Source organism: Chaetodon auriga, chromosome 13 (assembly GCF_051107435.1).
Source record: "Chaetodon auriga isolate fChaAug3 chromosome 13, fChaAug3.hap1, whole genome shotgun sequence".
In the NCBI taxonomy this organism is placed as follows: Eukaryota; Metazoa; Chordata; class Actinopteri; order Chaetodontiformes; family Chaetodontidae; genus Chaetodon; species Chaetodon auriga.
Window position 1 is genome coordinate 22923855 of NC_135086.1, and position 17140 is coordinate 22940994.

A 17140-nucleotide genomic window follows, 5' to 3' on the forward strand; every position below is an offset into this window, starting at 1 on the left:
TATTCATTTATTTTAGCTCTTTTTCAATACATCTTTCTGTTTATATTTATTCAATATTATTTCTGTTTATGTTCTGTTTTTATATTTCCTCTTATGTTTTGGTGTAGGATAATGTCTACTAAAATATTATGTTCAATAGTAAAAGAAGCATACTTTTCTATAACTACATTCTATACTCATTAATTCATCGGTTGTCAAAGCTGTTTATCCTGTTCAGGGTTGCGGGTATTCTAGAACTATGAATTGTTATAATTGTTGCAGGTTTCTCCATTGACTCTTTAAACACTTGGATTTGAACTTTGTTTACATTTTATCATTTGCAATCACACTTCCTCAAAACACAAATTATCAAATGTATTCTTGTATCTCATTACGAGGATCATGGAAAATACAACAGAAATGGTGTCATTTGTATTGGCTATGTATGGTAACATGGGTCTCTTAAAGTACCTGTATTTCATTGTAACAATGCTGTTTTACATATTGGTTATTTTTGCCAACACCATTCTTGTTGCCATTATTTACGTGGACAGAAATCTGCATGAGCCCATGTATCTATTCCTGTGCAATTTATTTGTTAATGAAATATATGGCAGCACATCTATGTTGCCTTGTTTGATGGTACAAATCTTGTCAGAGACTCATGAAATTTCTGCCTTTCACTGCTTCCTTCAAATATTTAACATTCATACATATGTAGCAATTGAATTTGGAACATTAACAATAATGGCATATGACAGATATATATGTATTTGTAAGCCTTTACATTACAATGTCCTAATAACCAAAAGAATAGTACAACAGGTCATTCTTGTTATTTGGGTAGTTTCTTTTATAGAAGTTGGTGTTTTACTGTCATTCACTATTCATTTAAAACGTTGTGGGACTGTCATCAACAAAGTTTTTTGTGCACACCACCTTGTAGTTGAACTTTCTTGCTCATCAGACAGAACAGTGTCACTCATTCATGATCTGGTTTTTGGCCTTATTTTCACTGTTGCTGCCCCTGTCAGTTACATTTCATTCACTTATGTAAAGATTTTGGCTGTGTGTTTAAAAGGTTCCAGAGAGACCAGAATGAAGGCTTTTGATACCTGCACACCACATTTTATTTCACTCATTAGCCTTGTCTTTGCCTGTTTTTACAGTTTGATTGCTCAAAGATTTGACATGTTCTCTGTTCCATATCCACTGTGTGTTTTCTTGTCTATTTATGTTGTGATCATTCAGCCCCTTCAAAATCCGATAATGTATGGTCTTAAACTGTCAAAAATTAGACATGCTTGTAAAACTTTGTTGACATTAAAACCATTGCAACCCTACATTTTCATGGAAAGTATTTAAATTCTACCCTTGGTTACAAATGAAAATGAAAGGAAAATAGAACTTGTGTTTACATAAACAATACAGTTTATTTATTTATATTGACAATGAAAAAGGCACTGTATTACAAAATGTGGATCTTCTTGGGTTGTTGACCTGTAAGAGGTTTATTATCTTCACTAGGAATAAGAATATTGTGTGTTTGCAGTGTCCCAAAAAATAAGCAGACTACTCTGTGTACACACAGAGAGAAAATGGGTTAAAGTAGGCTACATCAGTTTTTAGCAAACAAGATTAAAGGACCTATAGTAGGATCCTGCCAATAATGGCATGTAAGCCAAATGTCAGCTTTATCATCCAAGTATGTGTACACATACTGTACAAACAATTAGACACTGTTATTTTTTATTGCTCTCAATGTACTTAAACAGGAATAGACATAACAGCTAACACACATTGATTTATATTTCAATTAACCAAAAGTAATTTGCGATTAAGATTCTTACAAAGACATCACATTTCATGATGAACAGTTAAATTAACAGTTTTGTTAGTGTATTACTGTGTGTGTAAAAGAAACTGAATTATCTGTACATGTTGTTTAAAACTCTGTTTTGTATCATCTGTTTTTTTCACATAGCCTTTTGAAAAAGACATATGTTACCACAGAAGGTAAGGAATGTTGCTGTGAGTGTAGAAAAAGGTCATTATAGTAAGTGTTGAGTGTTATTTATACTTTAGGATCATCATCATGCAAAAGGGTTGGAGTCACAGGGTAAATCACAGTGTGTTGACTGGAACATGAAAGTGGTAGAAGGTAAAAGATAAAAGAGATTATTTGCCAATAAGACTATACTGATATCAATAAATTATCACAATATTCCTAGTTATTGGTAATACAGTAAGTATCAGCTGAATGTACTGCTGAATCCAATTTGCTCCACTTCTAACCTTATTTAAAAATGGAAAGGTTTGTCCATGGGTACTGGTAGGAATACCATACTATGGGAATCTTGAGTTTTTATATTAATGTCAATCTGATCTTGTCCTAGAATTTGTGTGTGTGTGTGTGTGTGTGTGTGTGTGTGTGTGTGTGTGTGTGTGTGTGTAAATTTACCCATTTACCCGTAAATTGCGAAAGGAGGAGTCTTTGGTGTATCAAAGTAGTAGAAGTAGTAGGAGTAATAGTAGTGAGAGTACTTGGTCAGCTATTGTGTACATTTGATCTGGGGTTATTTTTCATGGTTTTGGCAATGTCCCTAAGTCACATGTGAGCAAAATCTTCATGCTAGAGCATACAAAAGTACTTTAGACAACAGTGTGCTTCTAACCTTTATGGTAACAAAGACAAACAAACAAAACAAAAAAAACCCCCCCAATCTATTCACTCTATGCACTCTATTCATTACTTCGTAACACTGTCTCCTAGCACCTATGTCCAGTTGGACCAGAAATTTGCGTTACGGCACTTACTCTTGTTGTTCTCTCCTGTCTAGAAGCTTGCTTGTGATGTATGAAAATCTCATATGTATGTCGCTTTGGATAAAAGCATCTGCCAATCGACAAATCTTAATGGTAATTGTAATTGAAATTGTGTTATTAGAGTGCTATTTGTTTGCTTTATATGTAATACGGAATGTTAGTGTCAATTACCCAGGTGCCTAATGCAACCACACTTAATAAGATATGCACACTTATCTATGACACTCTGAACTAAACATGGTGCTGCTCAGCACACATATATACACATACTGGTCACCATTGTGGATGGCAGTTCACTTACAAACACCACACCAATAAGATACAGATTTATAATGGTTTAGTGCATATCATGGATGGAGGAGAGCATAGCTGATGAATGATAATACATTAGAATGAGGGTTGAGGGATGAAGGCAAGGCAGGGTATAGGGAAGGAGGGATGAGAGGAGAGAGGGATGAAGGGGCGAGGGGTAAGGGATGGAGGAATGAGGGAATGAAGGGATGAGGGTTGAGGGGTGAGGGATGGAGGGATGAGGGTCAAGGGATGAGGGATGAAGGGATTAGGGTTAAGGGATGAAGGAGAGGAGGGATGAGGGTCGAGGGATGAAAGGATTAGGAGTGAGGGATGGAGGGGTGATGATAGAGTGATGATGGAGTTGGTGGTGGAAGGATGGAGTGTGACAATGGACTAGCACAAACTGCCAGCATACAGAGGGGATGTAACCGTGGCAGACCACATATCTTAATTGCAGTGGATTGTCTGAACCTTGGTGGTGTAGTATATTTTTACCAACAGGTATGTGATGACTTGAGAGAAAACACTGTAACTAATGGTAGATGATAATAGCTCTTGTGTTGAGCATGATATTGTAGTGAAGAGACCATGAAGATTTCTTAATATTGTGACGTGAGGAGATCATGAAATCAGCATCAGGGTCCTCTGGGACTTTCCATGGCCTTGTAGGTGTCTTCGCAGCTACAGGATAGCTGCGAAGACACCTGCAAGTGTCAGCAGTTTCTTTGTGTGGCCTCATATAATCTTATTGTCTGAACAAAGGTCTTAAGCACATAACCCATGTTTGAGTGTTTTACTATAATCAATGAAAGATTGAATATTCTTATAATCACATTATGATTCAATGATGATTCAATATATACTCTCACTATGGTTTAATATAATCTCAAAGTGCACTTAATGACAATGTTACTGTGTGATATGCCTTTATACTTTATAATATGCATATTATTGCTTTTTATTGTAATTTGTTAACCTTTTTAAAAAAGAGAGCTCATGAAGGCCAAGGAATAATGGTGTAATTTGGGACAAATAGAGAGAAAATAAAAAGAGTGCATCTTTAGGTTGCACCTTTAAGGTAACAATATGAATCTGGGAAAGATAGGGAAATTCCAGGCAGAACAGCTGCCAAAAGATAACATAATGGTGTGAAATTAGAGTAATCTTAGAAAAAAGAGAAGATGCCCCCAGGGGCGTGGTGGACCCTGAGCTGAACTGTATAAAAGACAGAGCACTGACCACTGTAAGTTGGAGTTTACCAGGATTGCATGCTGTGTGTTTCTGAGCGTGTTCCCCTTTATTGACGGCAATAAAGAACTTTGCTCCACGGACTTCTGACTCCTGCAGATCTTTTTTGAACATCTTCAAAAGGATTTTTCCCAAACAATTGGACAGCTGAATTTGAGTGTTTTGGCCCTCTGTGGAATGTAAATTCGACATCAACATTCCACAACAGTGGATGTTGCCGGACTGTTTGTTTGAGTGTTATCAATTTTTGTATTAGTGTTGTGTCAATTTTAAACACAGTTGTTGGTCTGCTAATGCCGTTTATTGTGCCTCCTGTTGAGATTGTGTCTTGAAGTAGCTCACGTCACCACCACCACATTCGTGGAAATCTAAGCTCTCTAGCGGTGTATGAGAGAGAATGAGATGAGATATAACTTTATGAACGATTGCATTATACGTAAACACGCCAGACTCACAAGCTATGAACTTCAGTCTAAGTATGGCATTATACAATGAACAAAAATATGAACACAACACTTTTTTGTTTTTCGGAGTATACAACAGCGTGTTCCAGTTCCTGCCAATATCCAGCAACTTTGCACAACCATTGAAGAGGAGTGGACCAACATTCCACAGGCCACAATTGACAACCTGATCAACTCTATGTGAAGGAGATGCGTTGCACTGCATGGTGGTCACGCCAGATACTGACTGGTTTTCTGACCCCCCCCAGTAAGCAAAACTGCACATTTCAGAGTGGCCTTTTATTGTGGCCAGCCTAAGGCACACCTGTGCAATAATCATGGTGTCTAATCAGCATCTTGATATGCCACACCTGTGAAGTGGGATGGATTATCTTGGCAAAGGAGAAGCACTCACTAACACAGATTAGACAGATTTGTGAACAATATTTGAGAGAAATGTGTTTTGTGTACACAGAAAATGTTTTAGATCTTTAAGTTCATCTGATGAAAAATAGGAGCAAAAACAAAAGTGTTGCGTTTATATTTTTGTTCAGTGTATGAACAGCCATTGGCACATTGGGTCATCAGTCGGTGTAGTGATGTAAAGGGTGTTATAGACAGCATCCGTAGTAGCGCAAATAAATGAAAAGAGATGTAGAAGAGAATAAAAAATACAAAATACAAAATAAAATATAAGCTATGTATATGTACGTTCTGTGTGAAAAGAGGGTATAAAAATGGCAAGGTATGGATAATTAAGTATGTTTTTTTATACTGTTACACAGTACTCTATACGCTATAGTACGGAGTAGCATGGTGTGAGAATAAACGTGAACGTAGCATTTGTGTATACAGACAAGAAGAAAATGAATGACAAGAGATGTTTGAACGGTGAGCTGTCAGAATGTTAAGAGGTTTGGTTGAAGGTGCCACTGTGTATCTGTGCTGACCGGTATAGCGGTAGAGAAGATGGGATGTGGAAGGTAGAGGGAGGAGAGGAGGGAAGGGTGGTGGGATGGAGGGATGCATGTAATCATGGTCTTTGTGAAGTTTGGGAGAAAAGGGGGAGAGGATGACACAGCTTGAAATGAGGAGAGGTTGAACAAAATTTGGTGAGACCTGGCCCTCAGAGAGGGCTGATGTGGAAGGCTGGGCTTCTTCAGCTGCGGGATGCGCTGTGACGTCATCAGCATCAACATGGACGCCGGGAACCCGGAAGTGCTCCAGATGCTTGTGTTTTGCTCCGTCAGTGGTTTGAAAAGTTCGTTTTTCTTTTTGGAGCAGTGAATAGGGGTAACGGGTGAGGAATGAGGAATGAGGGTTGAGGGGTGAGGGAAGATTGATGGATGAGGGGTTGGGGGTGAAGGTTGAGGAGTGAGGGGTGAAGGTAGAGGGGATGGAAGGAGGGATGAATAGATGAGGGGATGAGTGCACTGTCGGAGATAGTTCTTCGAGCGAGTTACTATCCAGTCGGATATGTTTGAAGCTGGATGGCAATTGTGTGTTCAAATGCACATCGCAGTGGTTTCGTCTGTCACTGAGGAGACTGGACCTCGAGTGGGTCAGAGAGTCATTTAGAGCCAAGGACAGGATATTACTCTGGAGCGTCGGGAGATATGGTTTGCTGGGTGCAACTGAGTGCACTGGCAGAGATTAATGTTAGGAGATGGAGAGGACTTTGGGAGTCTGCTGATCTTCGAACAGATCGCTGTCTGGAGGAATATGAATTATGAATATGAGCTTGTGGTCTGTGGTGTAAGGTAAGCAATTTGCTGCTATGCTCGCTTGTCACATGTCATGCAAAGACAGAGTCGAAGGGGATATGAATGATCAGGTGACCTTAAATACTTGTGCGGAAGTCAGATGTGTTCAGGGCATGGTCTGTGTTGTTGAACTGAGTTATTAAACTTCATTAGAAGAGAAACCTGGCCCATCTTCAGTCATTTCAAAAAATTTTTCCACCTACTTTCACTGAACTGTGAAGTGTAACAGGTACAATGTGACACCACATTGCACAAGCCTGAAACACAGCCACTACAAATACTGTCATACACAGAACAATAATACCAGCAATGGGAACAAAGAGGGAAAAAACAAGATCTATATGTCTATCAGTGTGGATAATGACAATGATACACATTCTCCAAAGCAGGAGTTATACCTGCCTGCCTTTCAGGATATCCTTCAGAAACTGACTTTGAAAGATGACAAAACATATCCAACACAAAAAATAGCGCACACTCCTTTTTTGTGTGATTTTGGTGGAGTCATAGAGAGGATGACATATAGCCACATTGAGGTCAACAGATATGATCACCGTGGTTCCTACTGAGGCAGAGGTAATAATGTGTGCTTGATACTGATACAGGGCACTCATATGAACATACTTACATACATACAAAAGTACGGGAAGGCCCACAAAGACATCTCACAGAGAGAGAGGACACATAAAAAAAATTGGATTTCATCATATTGACAGGACACAAGCAGGAACAGAAATAATATGACTAAGTTTTGTAATGGTCATATGCATTTTTGAAACAAGCACAAAAAACTTTTTTTGTTGATCAGTGTGTGACTTGTAGCAAAATGCTTGATGCTGAGGATGGCTGTGGTGCAGTTTGTGTAATTGGTCTCAACTTCACAATGAAGATGTGAATTGTTTGTTTAAAGGAGCATCCCATGAGGCCAACACACAGTAGCCACTTGGTCATGCACTAATTAGCTGTGTGAAGCCAGGTTGTAGCCAGCCCTGTTCCCTTAGGCCTGTTCACCACTGTAGAGGCTGTACACTGGGGAGGTCACAGTAGAGGACCTAATGACACTGATTACAATAAGCTTGCATCATCTCTTGGCTTGTTGTTGTTGCTATTGCAATGACAGCATCTAAATACTTTAAGTCAAGATGGGTTGTTACATAACTTGTATTTCATCATTATGAATGGAAATGTCCTGAGATGCCCTTACTGTTACTATCACATTATGTGTGACTTTTTCAAAATTCAGAAGTTCTGTACATTTATGTGCACTGGTTAATCGTGGCATGAGTTACACAGTGATTAAATTAAATCACTATCATTATACAAGAGGTTTGCACAATGATGTGAAAATGTCCAACATTTGGCAAATGTTTTCTTTTTATGCAGAGTGATGAGCTGTTTTCTACCAGCATTCTTCTGTTGCCTTATTTGCAGCAACAGTCTTGGTTTAGCTGTCATAATTTTGTTATATTCTTCATAGCTCCATTAGAACCGCTTGTTCCCCTTGACTGAAGAGGCGGCATGTGATCAGTCCATTTTGTGTACAAGAGGAGTCATCAAGTGCCACTTGTTATGCTAACACAGACAGAGGCTGATGAAGAAAACCTGGTTTAAGAAAGAAAGTTGATACTGTTGTGATTCTCTTTATCTCTGACTAGGGGTTTTGTGTTAAGCATATGTAAAACAAAAACAATGATGAAATAATAGTCACAATAATCATAATAATAATAAACACCATGGAGTTTTTCTGATTTAGATGAGCATAATTACTGAAATACTTTTAGTGGAAATCTGTTAAATGCTTTGATATGATTGTGTGTATGGGAGAAAAGACAATTACAATAATAATAATAATACATGTATTGAACAATAAATAATCAATAAGTGATAATAAGTGAGGAGTGAAAATAACTAACTAACAACTGAACACCAATAACTGCAATTCATTTGAGGTAAATGTAGGCCTGCTGACAGCTGACTGTAATGAAGTGTTGCTGAATCTAACTAGTTATTATCTTACAATAAACACTTAAGTTGGCTACATAAAAAATAGCACTATTGACTAGATTCATGAGAGATCAGCTAATGCGTTAAAATGCCAACAAATGCAGTAACTTCATGAACTTACCAGCAAGGGTGCTTGGGAAACACAGAAAATGAATGGGGTTTGGCCAATTCCAACAGAAGGCTCTTTCAACTGTCTTTTTCCAACGGTGCTGAATACGCCTGCACAACAGGAGAGGTCACACCACAATCAGTGCCTTTACAGAGGGGATGTAATACCAGCTCTTAAAATCATAATCAATCAGGAATGTTAAGGCTGTGGTCCTGAGTTGTCCTTTCCTCTGTTCACATGCCCTTTTTCCTTTCTTTCTCTCAGCAGGTCGGAGCGAGAGAGAGAGGCGGGGCCAGGTCACTCAGGTTGCGAGCGTCATGAGACGCACCTGCACCTCATCCGTAATCACGGGGCTTCTTAAGCCAGCTCATGCTCTGCCCCGGTGCCGGACTATTCCTAGCTCCAGGTCGAACACAGCTCGCACTGAGTTCTTGCGCTTCTCTCGTCTCGCTCCTCCTGTCTCCTGTGAATTACCTGTGGTTTTCGCTGTGGTTGTTTTTTCACAGTCGCCTTTTGTTCTGCATTTTGATTGCTCGTTCCAGCTTAGCTGAGTTTCAAGTTATTTATTTGTTACTTTGTGCTTGCTTAGTTTTTTACTTTTGGTACCTTTTTCCCGTAGCGGTGAATTTCAGTTCTGCTTGCAAGCAGTCATTCCCTGGTTCAGGTGATTTTTTGTTGGACATTCGTCAATAAACTTTGTTTTGCTGCCTCTGCATTTGGGTCCAGGCCTTGTCTCTTCTCAAGCTGTAACAAGGAACTCAATATGGCGGCTGCTGCTCGCTTGTGTATCATGTGGTGTCTGAGGCTATTTGTAGTCCTTTCATTTTCATCTGCTGTAGAAGGTGCTTAGTAGTTCTTGTCCTCTCCAGAGATTTTGCTGCTCATTCTGATGATTTTGTTGAGGGGATTGAGGTAGGTGTTGCTCAAAACACCAAACCAAGCTGTTATGCTGAAGGTAATGATGCATTCAGCGAAACACCTCTTTCCTCAGAAAGAAGAGGCGTTGCTGACATTTGTAGAGGGTGACAAGATGATGGCCTGGCCATTGACCTCTAGTGTAAGGATTGTCAACTGTCCATGATGGAAATCAATGACCAGCTCCTTGGTCTTGGAGGCACTGTAGTTAAAGCAATTCCCCCAACACCACTCTGAGAACGTGTCCATCTCAGCTTGGAGCTGGCCTTCCAAGCTAGTGGTATTCACAATGACTTTGTCATTGGAAGGTTCCAATGACAAAGTCACAAGTAACAGAGATGTCAAACACAGGAGCTGAGAGTGAGAGTGGAGGACGTGGTTCAAACTCCCATACCTTAATTTAGTGAATACTTTGCAGGAATGTAGTGTGAGTCCAGTGTTCATTGGTAAAAGCTGAGGTCCTGCATGATGTGGGTGGAGGCAATCATGTTTAGAGAGATCTGATCTGTGGTAGAAGTTGGTGAAGTTGTCCATGGTAGGGGAGCAGACTACTCGGGCATGGACAGAGATGGGGCTGGTTGCTGTGCAGTTAATGGCACGGAGGATTGGGGCTATTCACACATTTGGAGAAACCAGCACTCATTCAAACCATTGACTGTGGGTTTGAAACTTATTCCCCAGACATAGAGCCTCTGGCATGGAGCAGCAAGGGTGAAGTGAAGTGAAGTGGGTGAAGTACGCTATAGTCCTAACTCAAATACAGGAATCAACAATCATGAACAAGCCAGGAAAGCCCAGTGTGAGCATAAGGTAGAAGGTTTTCCAGAAAAGATAAAAAGCTCAGCAAAGAACTATGAACAAATCATTCAGACCAGATGGATGACGCAGAAGATGGAATTAAACAAAATTTGCCCAAGTGTCATTTCAGATGGTCACATAATATTTGAATAGATCCAGTAAAAAAGAAAATAAAGTTTTTGTATTAGTATGAGTATTCTTGTAACATTCCAGTACTGTCGTATTTTTCAGTAATCTCTCTTCTCAAATTTGATGTCAACCACACTGTAGTCATTTCACAAGAATCTACTGCTGCAACTTGTTGGAACTGTATAGTATGCATTTAAGATGCACAAAACTGAGAGATTTTTTTATGACATGTCATTTTTTTCCCCAGTTTGGCTTTCCCTTTCCTCTTGTTTGATGTACAGTTTTTCCAAAATAAATAAATAAATAAATAAATAAATAAAATAAAATAAAATAAAATAAAATAATAATAATAATAATAATAATAATAGTAATAATGACACCATTTTGGCACAAGTTAATACTCAAACCTTAAATAATGTAGTATTTAGACCAGAAAATTGGTGAAATCCAAAAATATTATGACATGTACGTTTGTATTTCTTTGGTTTCCAGTTAAAATAAAACAAAATTATAAGAAAAGAAAAATTATCTCTTATGCCATACAGAAATCCTAAAATGTACTGACCAATATTGATGGCACATTTTAAAGGGTTTAAAAAGTAATGGAATTCCAAGGTTTATTTCCTTTAATTTGTAATTACACTTACCTGAGCTGAGTGACAAGTGTGTGCAATCTAAAAAATTTCTGTCATCATTTTTTTTAATTTTTTTTGACAGCACTGTGAAGTCTACACACAACATGGAGAGGAAATAAAAGCCAATATTGTAGCATGAAGATTCTTTTATTTTATTCTTTTATTCTTTTATTTCTTCAGACTTAAATATCTTTGTGTCCACTGAATCCAGTGTTACCAAGAAGTTTCAGGCCAATGACTAGCCTAGAGCCAACCTCTCTGAGTATGGTAGTAAGAGAAAAGTTGCATTAAGAAACCCTGAGTAGAGTTCACCTCATCACTCACTATCAAATGCCAACCAGTCGATCAACTGTCACTCTGCAAACTCAGGTCACTCAGGTTATTAACCCAAACATTATCCATGAATATTTTAGTTGTTTCCACAACCAGAAAACAACATGACATGCATTTGGATATTTTAACATCTTTTAATCAGTTTGGTCTGAGACTCTCTGTGCTGCACTTGACCGATGTGAAAAAGGCCTATCTGAACCCCTGTTATTAAGGTTGACTTAGGTAAATGTGCCATATGGCATAAGTTGAGGGGTTATGTTTCAGGAAAATTAAAGTTTTTGAGAAGTTTAGGGGAAGATTCATTCTTTTTAAAATGTGTCATTTGTTCACTGAGCTATGATAATAATCTATTAGGGAAACATACTACTTTTCTGTGTGAACAGATTTCTTATTTGTGGTTTTCTGTAGTAGAAGAAGTTATGGCTTATACAAGAAAGAGTTTGCAGCTTCCTCCAGGACAAAAGACGGTGGTGGAGGAAACAAAGCAGTGCTGGAGATGGGTGACCCTTGTGAAGCTTTAAATACAAGTAATATGGTGACATCTGCTGGTCAGTCTTTGGTATTGCATTTGTCATAAATTAGTGAAGCAAAATACTAGTCACCACTGCCATCTTTTGATGACTATATTGTTATCTGATCAATAAACAACAGTAGTGCTGCTACAAACTGCAAATTTTATGTAGTAACTGGCTGTAAGTAGATTGTGTGTAGTAGAAAAAAATGAAAGAACTGAAGTAGAAAAAATAAGATATTAGAAAATGTAAATTACATATGAAGAGATGAATGGTTTCTGTTCTGCCATATTTAGGTAACCTAAGGGGCTTCAAAGATCTTCACAAGGCCTTCACACCAACTGAATGAGTTTTTTTTCCTTTTATGCCTGCAAGTTTTATTTGTCCTTGTGAAATAAGGGGGTAAGCATGTCTATAAATGCAGCCTATTTGTAGACACACATGTTCAATTGATGCACTTATCAGGTACTGTATAGTTCAAAATACATATTGCAAGTGTTTGGAGGATATGTTTGTACAACTAGTATAGTGACTGTGGTAATTAGGAAGGAGTAGTACAGTTGTGTCACTTTACACACTTTACAGTTGTTAAACATTTTAAACAGAGGGTAAAGGGAAGTGTATGGGGGAATTCTGATGTGAGTTTATATGCGGATGGCTTTTACTTTTAAGAAATGATGATTTCACCAGACAGGATGCTTTCTGCTTTATGTACTGTATATACAAACACACACATTTAGCTTAGAAAGTTTAGAAATACAGGATATTTCCAGGTAAATATTTCAATGGGAGGACAGCAGGACAAAAGGGTAAAATATGGGTGAACCCCATACTGGATAAATGGTAAGGTTGACAGTTCTGCTGTTCATCTGTACCTGTGTGTGTGTGTGTGTGTGTGTGTGTGTTCTGGAAGGTTAGGAATCCTTATCTTATGTGAAAGAATCTGCTCTCCCTTTCAAGGCCTACCTTTCACTTTCCTTTCTCCTATACTTGTGTTCTGTGTTTGTGGGGATCTGCAGTCTCCCTCCATACTCCTGTGTTTCCCTGTCCCTCTGTCTCTTGTCTGTTTCTCCCACCAGTCTTGTGTGTATGTGATTACGGCAGGGCGTGCATTATGTTAATGAATAATATATAGCTAAGCTGTCATTAAATGGCAGAAACCAAGCTTAGCATAAACAGTTGGCCTAACTCTTGGGCTCCTTTACATTAAACCAGAGGTGGGCAACCTCCAGTCTCTGTGCTGTGTACCATTTGATACAGCTTGTGTGGCAATCCATAGATTAAAAAAAAGCAATTACTTTTTCCAGCGATAAAGAAAATAAAATATTGCACGTTCTTAAGAGTGGTCCTGTAGCGGATGGAATCACGTCAATGCATCATGCATCATAACTCAGCAAAATATAAGTAGATGTGGAGTGTGGTGCTTTTCAAGAGAAATGGACAAACAATTACTTTTTTGGCAGAAACAAAAGTCAAGCCAGTGTGTCTAAATTAGATTGTGGGGACACACTCACAATGATGAAAAGGGCCAAACTCAAGAGTCATTACAGCATGAAACATGCTAAACTGGATGAGATGCGAGGACAAATGTACTCAGATAAAGTTAAGTCTTCGTGGTCTTTGCACAAGACCACATTCTGACAGAGACAGTGTTATGCAGGCAAGTTTTGTGGTGAGCAGAGTAACAGCTAAGTGAAACTTCATTTAGAAGGAGAATTTGTGAAGGAGAGCTTTGTTGCCTCTGCAGAAGTGCTAGAATCAGACAAAGTCAAACTGTTCCAAAGTGTGCGTCTGGAATAATTCATGAAGTCCCAAACTCAGTAATAGCAAGTGTGCGTGCGCGTGCTTTGGCCTTCATGGAGGACATTGTCAGGTATCTCTCAGATTACAATTACAGTCACTTGGCAGACGCTTTTATCCAAAGTGATATATATTATAAATTCACACACTGATGGCACAGGATCGGGGGCAGTTTTGGGGTTCAGTATCTTGCCCAAGGCCAGGGATCGAACCACCAATCTCCTGATTGGCAGACGGCCGCTCTACCTACTGAGCCACAGCCGCCCCAAGCCGGACCTAAAGCTCCAAGCAACTTCTCAGTTCTCTGCTTTCAAATGTGAAATCATCTCAAGTTAAATTATAGCTGCAGCAACTGCAAAGAGGAAACACTGCATTTTCCTCCTCTGCAAAAACAAAAACTGCTATGACATCTGAATATACTGGTGAGTGTCAAAACTCCATCAGACATTTGACAAAAGGTTTCAGGACATGAAAAGTAAACAACAGGAAATTAACAGATTTGCTGTGCCTTTTAGTGTGGAACCAGCTGATGTGCCAGACAACCCACCAATAAGAAATCACTGAGGTGCAAAGCAACAACCGAGTACTTTGAGCAGCTCTTGTCAAAACTGACTCTTGCAAAAACTCAGTTCTATGTGTTTTCCAATAAATGGCTATTTGCTGCATTTCTCGAGATAAATATCTCTACTAATATTTCAGCAATCTATATTTAGCTATATTAGCTAGCTATATTTATATCTGGGGTGTGTGTATATATATATATATATATATATATATATATATATATATATATATATCTCCAATGATAGATATAGTTAATGACCTCAATACAAGTATGGCACATTTGAGATATATATATCTCATTTCAAACCCTAATAATCTTTGTTTATTGTTGGCATGATTGTACCTATTGTAATGATTGTATCTTGAAATTGCGTTAATGTTGTTAGAGATGATGTTTGGTAAGAAAATATGCATGATTTGTTGTAGGCACAATGTATGGTAGGTAGTGTAGTATAATTTTTCTAGCAGATATGTGATGACTTGAGAAAAAGCTGTGACAAATATTTGTGCTGCGCTGCATGTTGAGATAAGGAAAAACAGTGGGATCACAGGCACTCTTTGTCAAGGCTTTTCAGAGACTTTCCTATGACTCATAACCAGGTGTCTTTCTGTATTGCAGGTGTCTTTCTGCACTGTGAACTTTACCCTAGTAATCTCACAGTGACCTTACTGTCTCACAGTAGCCTTTAATCATGTTTCCTTTACAACCCATAATCATGTGTTTTACTATAACTACCGATGAATTGATTGTCCTTATAATCTCAAAATGGTCTTAATGTAATCCTAAAGTACACTTAATGACAATATTACTCTTTATTATGTCTTTATTATACTTTTATTATTCTTTTTAGAACACCATCAAGATGATTTTTCTGAACAATTGAACACAGCTGAATCTTTTATTTTTGGTCCATGTGGCTTGGAACTTCGGCTCCAATATGTCACAGTAGATAATTTATAGGTGTCCTGTTCTGTTGTTTTCCAGCATTCTGCTCTGGAGGGCAGTGTTGACAATACACAGATTTGGTACAACCATATTAGTTATGAGTTATATGATCTGTTCATTTATTCTTATTGCTTTTAATGCATTGATTTTGATGGGCATGACTTTTGGTTTTGTTGCAGTTGATCACCAGTGCAACTTGTTGTCCATAAGACTGGAGTCTCACTGTTTTTTCTCTGGTGATGTATCTATGAGAGGGGGCTAGATCCTCAGCAAAAAAAGGTCTTCAAGAGTGGAATGGAGAGTCCAGCAAATTCCTCTCACCCAATCTTCTGTTGTTCTCTGCATGAAGCAGTCTATAATGAGTTTGAATAATAGTACTGACATTACACATCCCTGACAGACTTCAAATTCTACTACAAAGCTGGTTTTGTTTTCCCAGACAGTAAAGGAAAAGCTGTTGTAAAACTGTTGGATGATGTTCACAATATGAGGGGTGGCCAATTCTGGATCGGCTTTGAAGAGTTCAGCAATTCTCAGTACCTAGGGACTTCCCATTTTTTAATGATTTGATGGTTGAGTTTTTTCTCTTGTTAATTGGTGGTGATGTTGATGTTCAGGTCTTGTGAAGATTCCTGTACCTCTATTGGTTGTTTTAGTTGATTGTTGAGAACCTCTGTGAAGTGTTCTATCCACCTTTCTTCCAGTTCTGCTTACAGTATATGGTAAGTAGATGTCCATGTTTGTCTTTGATGAGGTTATTACTTCTTGTAGCTGCTTTTTCAGCTGCATTGGCCAGCGCCTCCAGGTAGGCTCTCTTATTTTACCTTTTTAACCTTTTGATGCGTGTTGATCTGTCTAAACTGAGCTTCAAATTTCTGTTCCAGTCTTAGTGATTTGGTGTCATTTACTTTCTTTTTCAGCTCTCTCCTCAATGAACTTCCATGTTTTTACTTTGTTCCATTCTCGTTATCTCTTGTCCAATAACTTTTTTGTTGCTTTCAATGTAGGCTTCAGCCACATTGACAGTGTCTTCCTCAGCATCATTTGAGAGGAATTCATATCTCTTTTAAACTTGCAGTGTGAATTTCTACTATATGGATGGATCTTTCAACACGTTGACATGAAATTTAGGTGTTCCTTTGGGTGTTGGTCCTGTTCTTTTCAGCTTCAGTTTCATGTCTGATGTTACAAGGTGGTGGTCACTAGGGACACCAGCTCCCCTGCACAGTCTCTCATTAAGTGTGTCCACTTGTTGTTGGTCACCAAATTGTCAGTCTGGTTCTTGTCTCTACCATTTGGGGAGACCTTTTGGATGTTTTGTCTGTGTGTGGGGTCACCAATAATCAGGTTTTTGGTTAGACAGAATTTTGCTAAATTCTTACCAATGTTGTCAATCTGTTTGCCGTGTTTCACACTACCAGAGTCAGTCATTTGAGTTTGGAATTCTGGTAAACCAATACATCCAGTTGTAAAGTTTCATTTATTTATTTATTTATTCCAGATAATGGATTACAGACTCACACTACATGAGGCCAAACAGGTTTTAGGTTGTGCACAACCTGCCCCAGGATGTGAAACCCAAGTAACTCAATTCAATATTCCTTTATTAGTCCTGTTTACAGCAGCACCAATAAAGCAGATAGAGTAATTCATATGACTGTGTATTGTATTTGCTACTAAGAACCAGTTTTGGTCCATAAAGACCCAAATGCAGACAACCAGGAACAGTGATTTTAATGGTAATAAGCTTTTTAAGCTTACATCATTTTAATAAGCTTACATCCAAGGATAGAAAGCCCAAACACTCAAGAAAAAGTAGTCAAGAAACCACAGTTTAATGGG

General features: G+C 38.4%; 1 protein-coding gene across 1 annotated transcript; it reads left to right on the forward strand.

Moving 5' to 3' along the window:
• Positions 1-381: 381 nt before the first annotated feature.
• LOC143330841 (olfactory receptor 4E2-like) lies at positions 382-1344 on the forward strand. Its single transcript, XM_076747600.1, has one exon. The coding sequence runs from the start codon at positions 382-384 to the stop codon at positions 1342-1344; it is 963 nt and encodes a 320-aa protein (XP_076603715.1).
• The last annotated feature ends 15796 nt before the right edge of the window (positions 1345-17140 follow it).